At 33.5% G+C, this 10,364-nt stretch overlaps 1 protein-coding gene across 1 annotated transcript; it reads right to left on the bottom strand.

The window, feature by feature from the left end:
• Positions 1 to 1,026: 1,026 nt before the first annotated feature.
• Positions 1,027 to 9,916, bottom strand: LOC113227110 (integral membrane protein GPR180). The gene is made up of 7 exons (XM_026459986.1): positions 9,450 to 9,916; positions 7,499 to 7,774; positions 6,603 to 6,762; positions 5,674 to 5,811; positions 4,878 to 5,133; positions 3,253 to 3,357; positions 1,027 to 2,064 (listed from the first exon to the last, which is right to left on the bottom strand). Exons 1-7 carry the CDS (start codon positions 9,914 to 9,916, stop codon positions 1,913 to 1,915), a joined length of 1,554 nt encoding a protein of 517 aa, XP_026315771.1. The 3' UTR covers positions 1,027 to 1,912.
• Positions 9,917 to 10,364: the final 448 nt, after the last annotated feature.

The following is a 10,364-nucleotide window of genomic DNA, read 5'->3' as shown; positions in this document are numbered from 1 at the left end:
CCGCTTATATGTTGACATGGAAAACAACACAATAAAGTACGTAGTCCTGACACAGACTACCTAATCGTTACTACGTAACAGATGCATCACTTTCATACAAAACCGAAAATACCTTCGCTATAATAGCCTACTAAATCTGACCAATCACACCAGGCGCTCACTACGAGGAAAAAGGAGCCCAAGCACGCGCTCAGAGCGGTGAAAATTAATAATGTTGCCTGCCATTTGCAGTCGTGCGGCAGGCACTTATCGCGTAACCTTGAGCAAGTGACGGAGCTCTGGTTCTGAATACAAATTAATAAATATAAATTTGTATTCTGGTACATTCGGTAATCCGAAGTTTGCTGAAAACATGATTGTCGAAGAAAAAATGGCGGGATTTTGTAGCTACAGTTTTTTCGCAAATTAATTTTTAGTTTAAGTATTATTACGTTTTGAGTTTCTTAATTGTTTGTTGCTTGTTTAAGCTGATGGCTCTATAGCCAATCCTCAACAAATAAATAAATAAAAAATTGCCGAAAATATTAAGAAAATAGTTGTACTTTGTCGCTAGTGATTATCGACACGATACACTCAGGTAAAAGTACTGAAAGATCAAACTAACCAAAAAATCTATACATCCACAGTACGAGCAGTCAACTTTAAGAATACCTTCAGAAAGCTCAAATTATATGTGTATATGAAGAAAATTAACCTAATCCACAAAAAGAAGGTGCGCATTTTATCGGGCGGCCGCATTTGACATTTTTATAATATTGTTGTTGTCTCCATATATTTGTTAATTTAATGTCCATATATTAAGAAATATACTAGATTTCTCAATAAAACCTTTTAATAGTATGGTTCGCGATTACTCCACCAACAAGAGATTAGCTCTTAAATACTAAGAATACAATGAATTCATTCATTTTTCTTGAATCACGGCATAAGACACTTAATTAATAATTTCTATATTATTATATTAATATATTTTCTATATTTCTTAATCATTATTCTGTTATCAGAATCTATAGAAAAACTTCTGTAGAATGGTCTTGAAAATATTAATTAAGTTGGTCTCCTTATTGGCTGAAAATTATGCGATTTTGAACTTGTGTAAATTTATAAATATAAAATTGATCAGGAAACTGACGGACTGCCTTTCTAATAGTTTCTACATCATAATATCTACTAGATTTAATTGAGTTTAAATAGTTAAGTGTCCGACTACTTATGAAGAAAGCGCGCACGCTATCTATCCACTAACAAATGAAAAAGCACACCTTATTTATTGACATTACGGTGATTTTTGTAAAATTTACATATATTTTGAGCACTCCGAAAAAGGCAAAATTTACCGTATATTCTATTTTACAGTTCAGACATATTTGATACTGACTGTTACGACGTTAATTTATCGTTGGCATCATTCGAGTAGTTTCAATAATTCATTACCTACAGAGGAAATCCCTCCCATTGAGAGTATAGGTGAATTAACAAGAGTTGATGGAAGCAACACAGCCACAGGTATAAAAGAGCGTGTGTTGGTGCATATATCTCGGTCGCAGGCACTCAGTGAAAAAAAGACACTGTCTTTGTTTTGTTCATATTGAGTTACGTACATGAAATAGCTTTTGTTCTTCAAATGCTTAATAGGGGGCGCGCACTCTTCAACATTTAACTAAACCCTGTACAAAAGCTCGTGGAACATTTGAAGCTCTATTGATAAAAACTGAAACTATGCAGTCGAGAACTGTCATTAATTCTAATACCAAATACAGTTTTTTAGCTTGTATGCACTACTTATCCATAAGCATCACGTCAACTTTCGTTAATTCATAGTATAAAACCATTTCATAAGTTTTTACATCACAATCTGCAAAGCAGGTGAGACGTTCCTTTAGTAGGATCTCATAAGGACCTATTCTTGTCGCTATGAAAAAACAATACCGTTTTTGAGCGCCGCGCGAGTAAATATTATTTCTTCGTCGTCCGCGTTCACGCTTTCGGATGTTGTTAGTGCTACGGTGTCGCTGTTTACAACGTGTGGTGACTCGCTGAATTCATCAAGCTCGTCAATTTCAGCTACAAAAAAATGTACAAACTGTTATAATTTTTCAGATGAGATTATTGTCTAACAATCGTTAATCGTTTGAATGTAAAAGTGATAAAATTGGCGAATGGACTTTTAGTTCATTATTGTTCAACCAAATCGGTAGTAAGAAAAGAAATTGGACTTATTTGTGTATCACACAGTGGGCAGTGCCAAATTTATAGCAGGTAAGCGATTCGCGACGGTACAACTATTGGTGTGTTCCAGTATGGTTCCGTTGGCAAGCATTTTTGCAGAGCCTGAGAAGGCAGTGATAGCTGGACGAGCTTGAGTGTATTATATGAATTAGTTGTCTTCGTTAATTTCAGTTACTTTTTGAAATGAAGCAACTAAATGGAATTGTAAGTGTAAACTCCAGGGGAGTGTATAAGCTTCTTTCTTGCAGTCGTGAAACGATGGTCGTCGACGCGTATAAAATGCTTCGGGTGTATAGGCTCTTATTGTTATTCTTAAACATTGCTAGGAAATAATAAATGACTAAAGAATTAAGTAAAAGTGTATAATAAGAAACAAGTTTATCATGACAAATTTTGCCGGTTCTTAACATAAGATGGAGTACGCTACAGTTCACTGTTGTATGTATTTTCGCTCTTCTCACTAGAACTCATTTTTGTACTTTGGAATAGAATTTAGTGCACTTACTAAGTGATTTCTCTTAAATCTACTTTAGCATATGTTTAAAAAGACGCAGTGTGCGTGCTTTTATATTTTTTTAGTTGCTTCATTTCAAAAACTAACTGATATTAACAAACAAAACTAAAATTAAAACTATCTTTTATCAAAATGCGCGACACACACGCATGATTACAGTGCGTCTGCGGCGCGTATACGCGTAAACGACGCGCATTTACGACGCCACTGAATATGTGAACGTTTGCAAAGGTTTACTCGCTGTGATTGCATCGCGTTTGAATCGCGTTAACGCGCGTCACCTGCGCGTCTTCTGAGCGTCGTCGGCGCGTATAAAATACGACGTGTGCATAGGCTCTCATGGATTTTCATACTTATTTTGCAGGCCTAGGCCGGCAAAGAGTTGCCCGCTCCATAAATGACAAACTTTGTGGGTTCTTTTTTGGAAGTAATGCACACATTTCCTAGCATGTTTGAGAAAAGTAATAATACGTAATATCATCAACTAGATACAATTCACCTATTCTTACCTGTATAGTTAGAAGGTGCCAGCAATAGATACTGTTCGGACCGCGTGGGCCACAGTAGATGCGCCATCACGCAGAATGCAAGGCAATCTGCCGAGTACGTAATACCTGAAACATAATAGCACAGTCTAACCCAATGATATTATAGGTTTAACCAAGTCCTACGTCGGGCAACGGACACGTCTAGACAGAGCAATCGTGCGGGCTGCGTGAGGTGAGAGAGGATTCAGGGTTGCGGCATTTACGTTAAATATTTCGAGTAAGTGTTGTAGTGGATTGTTGTGGAAAATTGTACATCATTATCTCGCATAGACAAAAATCTTAAATATCATCAGTTACCGCATACAGAAGAAAGGTGAGTCAAATAATTTTTTTTTTTTTGGAGGTAATGAAATTATATTTTAATTATATTTCTTAAAAAGCAAAATGGTGAATCTTTACGACGCGCTGCGTTTAAAATCAAGCTCCTTGCTTTTACTCGTTATCTAATCGAATAATGGTATTATTTATTAATTCAAGATGGCTGAGATGACTTTTTCAAATAAAATTACAATGGGTATTGTCTGCGGTGTTCTAGTGGGTGCTCATTACATACAAATATGGCATTAATTTTAAAATCCCATACGATGGACAAGAATTTTCGAAAATTAATTTTTGGTGGTAATCATATCTATTTTAACCGCATCTATTTTAACTTTACATGGACAGCCATTACATTTTAACTTATTACTAGTTATTACTTGGTGTACACTCCGCATATTCTCCACATGAGCTAATGCTTGGTGCAGCAAGCGAACAGATAGCTACTGAAGACTGAAAATCAGCAATACTGAGTCTCAGCTTTTTGTCCACATCACTCAATTGTTTGTCCTATTCATTTTTTCAATATTGTGTGTTTTATGTTTTGTGAAGAAATAAATGTCTTATTATTTTATTCATTTTTATTTCAAATCCAAGTTGACGAACACGACTATTCAAATAAAAGCAATATGGGTATCGATTTTAACTGTTATCGGGGTTCATGATTATGAATATCATAATTAAATCCTTGATAGACTTGATACGATACATAAACAAAGTAGCTAAATAAAAGCTTATTATTATTTTCACATGCAAGCTTCGGATTGAAGCATGTGAAAGACGTGATTTAATCGGAAAAACTTGGAAAAAAATTGAGTGAGAGTGTTTTATTTAAAATAAAACGCTTTTAAACATTTTTTTACCATATTCATTTTATATCTACAACTACTGCACATACTATGAAACGGCTTGTGAGAAAGCCCACATCGACATCTTTTTTTTATTATTCCCAGTATGGACATAGTAAAAATATTTAAAAAACACATGGTGACAACCCTAACATACAACGTAATGTCTATACGACAGCGGCTTTTCGCGAGACTTCAAAGGTGATATTCCATTTTACACTGTGATAATAGCATGTTTGTGAAACTTCGATTTACATCTAAACATTACCTACATAATTTTATTACTTATTACAAAATATGATAGTGTCTAGACAATCAGCTTAAATATCAAAGAAAGTACAAGTTAAAGCAGACACTTGCTTCTACAGATTGTCTAAGGTAGACAGAAACTATTAACAGGTATTCTATTAACAAACTCACCCAATAAAAATTTGAACCTCCACAACGGACTGATTTGCAACGCGATAAGCGCAATAATCGGCAAGTAAACGAACCACACGAGACTGGACGCGCCAAAGTGTAGCAGGAAATTCAACTTAGGCATATTATGCTCGTAGACCATTGTGTTGCGTAGTTCTAGCACGAACCACGTCATGATAGCTACGCGTAAAGTGAGAATCAACCACCCCGGCCATGTTTGATATTCATCAATTTCCTCTATTATATCCACTTCCGTCTGTAACGAAAAAGCTGTGCTAGAGACTTTTACAACTATAGAATGACCCATAATTATAGTCTCGCGAATAAACTAAGGTGTATATTTTCTAACTCTTTTATTGACTATGTGGGTCCAATGCAAAAGCCTGAATATTAAATTTATATATTACAACGATATTACCAATCTTTCTGTTTCACTTTCATCCCAATAGCGTTTGGGTAGCGGTGGTCGCAGCTACCTCCAGTAACTCCTTGGTCTTGCTAGCAATGTGCATTAAGTTAGTAGCGCGTCTGCGCAGCCGCGACATGCCGCTGTTTGCTGTATCTGATTACTGTACGAGCCGTTAAGGTAAGGACGCAGTCATCGACGGTGATCAATCACTGGTCCATACAAGAAGCACCATTGGTAATGACGCTGTTAGCATCGACATAACATCAGACGTCATTACCCTTTTTATCAATTGTAGTTAAACTCAAATTAAAATATTTTCTAGTGTGTTTTTTGTTAAACAAAGTGCATGTTTAACTTTGTAAAATGATATGTATAAAAAGTACTCACAGTATTCCAAACATAGAGCAGTATGTGTACAATTCCGTACCCAAGCCAAACTCCAAACACAAGCGGTTTATAAGTCAACTCTAATCTTGTGACTGCCCAACCTTTGGCTAGTAGAAGTAGTAGTAACATGAAGAGTGTCTGAAATTTGTAAAGGAAATAATTATTAAAATGTTTTTTAACTAAAATGATGTTGGCTTTCCTAGGCCATGCTTACTTATTATTCGTCATACAATGGCAATAACTCCATGTAATTTTACTGTATATGAAAAATTACGTTACTTCTACACAGTGTTAAAACAACTTTCCATATGTAGTAAGATAATATGTTCAATGTTCAATATAGGAACGGATAAGACCCTGGTTGCATCAAGTCGCAAGTGCGTGTTATATACTTTTAAAGATTAAAGCACGACGACGACGGTACGTAGTGGTATACCCGACAAGGGGATTCTTTCAGTAAAAATGAAAAAGGTGGTTCCACTATACTTCGCAATTATATAGCCCCAAGTTTACTTAACAAGATATAGTTAAAATATATAAATACTTCATGTCTTAACACTAAAGACATTTTTTCATATGAGGCAAATTAAATAAAGAAAAAAAGCAAATTACTTACAGCTCAAGGATCAAAAACAGTTAAAAAGAATCACTAAATGAAAGACACCCAAACTTAAAACAGTACACTAACTACTTCCTTTTACCATTTACAATATTGAACATGTGTGTTGACCTTATAAGGACAAATCAAAATGGCAACTAATTACTACACATTAGTCTTTGGGGCTTCTTGAAAAGATGTAGGTACACTACTGTATTACATCATAAACACATAAGGATATCAAGTGAGATTTATCAAGCGACTTGCATTGATTGTACACACACTGTGTTTCAAAATTTTACTGCTTAGCAACAAGGAAATCAGACCTCACCCTGCTCATAATATCAAGTATATCACCAGCAGCAGCCAAACCCGCGAAACCAACTCCATCTGCAGCAAACTTGACAGTGTGCAGCACATTGAAGCAAAGAGCAACAAACTCCAGGGTTAGGCTGAAGGTAAATAACTTTGTCACTGGGTGCTTCTGGGTTCTGTAATATGCAATCCATTACTGTGCTATATACAATTGAAGTGCTATTGTATAAGTAATTAGAATTTCGTTATTTATTTTGATTAATTACTTAAATATATTCTGTTGCAGATTAATAACAGTAAATGTTTAAAACCAACTACAATTAACAAGTTTATTACATAATCTATTTCATTTATTCATCATATGTACACCATATGTTTAACTGTAATATTATACTTGTATACATATTTATATGACTACACATAATAGTAGACACAGTGAGCATATAATATACATCTAAACCACAATAATTATCCTATCAGTGCAGTGATGCCTGATGACTAATGAGTAGTCACAAACAAAGCCATTGAAACAAATTGAACTTACATGTAATTTGAACTGAAATTGAAGAAAGAAGAGAATGAATAATTTATGTAATTGTAATTTGTAATGTTGCAAACTAGAACTGAATTGAAAATGTACACTGTGATATTTGGGTTTTTAAAGAATATTACTTTTAATCTTTTAATATCCATAACTGTTGTTATGAATTTATTCTTACTAATGTTCTCAGAGGAGAAGATGTTGCAATTCAGACAATTTATCAAGAATATTTGTCAATCGTCATACCAGGCATTCCTTTAGTTGCTATAAAAATATTTTATACTAATTTTCATACTATAATGTTTTACACTTGAAAACAAAAAAGGTTCATCTTTGTGAACAAGGTGGATAATAAATTGTGTCATATTTACCTGACAGCATAAATTTGCACCGGCAATAATATGATGTAGCACAACCAGAACACCAAATATAGTTCGAGAGTGTTTTGATGATCAAAAGAAAATTGATACAATAATGTATTATAAAATGACAAGTTAGGACTTCCGTTTACAAGCCAAAAGTCATACTGTACAGTCTGAGGGATATCTGTCAATGTTTTGTTGTCTTTTGTCGGTGCTCCCGTGTAGTGGTGCCATGTGCATGTTGCTTCATCTAAGTAACATGCCACCATTGACACGTACCAAAACCTATTGAATAAAAAACAATGTCAAAATTCACTTCCAATTAAAGAAATTAAAATATGAAAATTAACATGTGAGGCACCAAACCATACTCAGGGTTTATCTAAAGCTATTTATTTCTCTTGACATTTTACCAGATGTACATAGAAATATGATAAGAAACTGATTGTCTAATATGTTTCTAACATATAAAATCTGTGAAATCTGTATTAAGTACATTAATTATTATTTTACATATTAATTATTCTGTATATTATTATAATTGTACACAGTAATTAATACAATCAGATTAAAGGATAAAGGGAAACAAAGACAAGGAGTATGCTTGATGAATTTTGTAGAACTTTTAAAGATTGTTATGCTATACTTTGTTTCAACCCATTTTGAACAAAAAGTAAATAAACAAGTCACTGACTCGACCATAGACAGTTTAGTGGTGGCCAATTGTAATGCCAACTACAAATCAATTAATTAATTGAATGAATAGATTAGTTGAATTGAGTCATACTATAGCGTTTTTCCTTACATAACGTATATAGGCATATTAAAAAAAAATCAATTTAAATCCTCCTACTAATCCTTAAACTTAGATACTCGTTCAATTGCTATTAAAATGTTCGATTTAATAATCGATTACTAAACTGTAATTGATTGAACCAAATGTTTTTTTCGAACAGCACTATGCAACCATAGGCAAGTCATTTCATTTCATTTATTTATTGCTTTTCACAGGTATGGTACAATTTAATAAACTTAAAACTATGACAGCATACATGTGATACCCTGTAAGGGCGTTGCAAATTAAAGTTAAGTGATAGTTACAATATAATTTAGGAACAATCCAAACTTAAAACGTAGGTAATTAATTGATATGGGTATTATTATTATATTTAAATTAAATTAAATTATATTTAAATTAAATTAATTATTATTTATACATGTTCAGCACTATATATAAGTCATACATTTAAGCCCCAAAACAATCCCAATCATGTAGAAGCATCAACTATGAGACATACAGTTAGTTAAAAGATGAGTTCTTTATCTTGGCCAACTTTCAAATACTTTTATCATCGAAAAACTCAGACATATTATAATAGGTTTTTAGGATGAGAAAATCCTTTAATTGTTTTTCAAAAACCTTATTTTTATCTAAATTTTTAATATAATTAGGGATATGATTATATATTTTAATTAACATAAGTCATAGACGTATAGATGAATAATAACCTCACTTTTGGACTACCACATTTCAAATATGATTTTACAATGCTATTCAAATGAATATTGTTGGAAAAAGTGATGATATATCAAGTCGAAATCTTCGAAATATATGTGTAAGTATTCTTATTCGATTTATTGAGTGTTTGCTTTAGAATTTTAACCAAACAGGTTTGTTTACTTTTTGTTCAAAATGGATTGGAACACACATACAAAACAATTTTGTAATTTTTATTAAGATGCTAAGTGACAGAACTAACAAGTTGTATACTTGGTGGTAAGCGACGCATCTGTCCATAGCAGTTAAAGTGCCACTTAGAGTTCTAAATCGCAAATATCTGAGAAGCACTGCCACTGCACCCATCACCTTGAGACTTCAGATGACAAGTCCCATGAGCTTGTAATTTCCCCAATATAGTGAAGAGAAATGTTTAGCATTTGTATTTAGTTATTGCCTTACCTTGGTTGACCTGTATTCTGTATTACATAGGTAAATTGGTTTTTCTTTATAACATTCCATGGAGTGTCCTCATCTACGCACAACTTGCCTTTCTGACAAGGGATTCTTCTAAATAAGTCTTGCCCGTACGCGTTGCATTTGGGATGATACGCCGACGAATTCAAGTTTTGAAACATAACCTGACATGCTAGCTCCTTATCAGCTATATCTCTACTCTTATAGTAATGTATAAAATGCCTTCTATCTAACACCGCAAACGTTATAGGATATTTAAATTGTTGTTTTGAAGTAATGTTTCCAAAGATATAGCCATATGTTTCTTTCTGATAATGAATATCTGTCTTCTGGAAGCCAAATTTCACTAAGAACTTAAAAAACTCATCGGTAGAGAATTCACCCTTTATATGCGTACACGAAGTTTTAGCAAAAAACGTGTAAAATATTAAAATTATAATCTTCTTGTACATTTTGACGAAGAGATACACCTACACAAAAAAAACATTTCTAAAACACATTACGCATTATGCTTTAGTTTCACAAACGTGGTTAGTATTACGTTTCACATTTCCAATAATCCTATTTTAATATAATATTCCATCTAGAAGAGAAAGTTTACGCACATATTTTTGATCACTTTGTTAAATCTGACTACGACATATAGACAGACCATGCAATCCCACCACCCACACCACAAACTACTAATACAAGACCCACACCATCACGAAATCTGTCACTGTAGCCACTGTACTCTACACTAGAGATGGGAAAAACTGCTTATTTTTTTTAAAGTTTAAACTTGTCGTTGTAGCTTTTTTTAAAAAGCGTGCTTTTCTAGACGCTTTCCACTTACACGCCTTATAATAGTTTAAGGGTCGTATTCTAGAACTCTACCCAATGCTCAAGTCAGGATTTGAG

This window comes from Hyposmocoma kahamanoa, unplaced genomic scaffold (genome assembly GCF_003589595.1).
Source record: "Hyposmocoma kahamanoa isolate Upper Pololo Valley unplaced genomic scaffold, ASM358959v1 202, whole genome shotgun sequence".
NCBI lineage: Eukaryota > Metazoa > Arthropoda > Insecta > Lepidoptera > Cosmopterigidae > Hyposmocoma > Hyposmocoma kahamanoa.
This window is presented reverse-complemented; position numbering and strand designations above follow the sequence as displayed.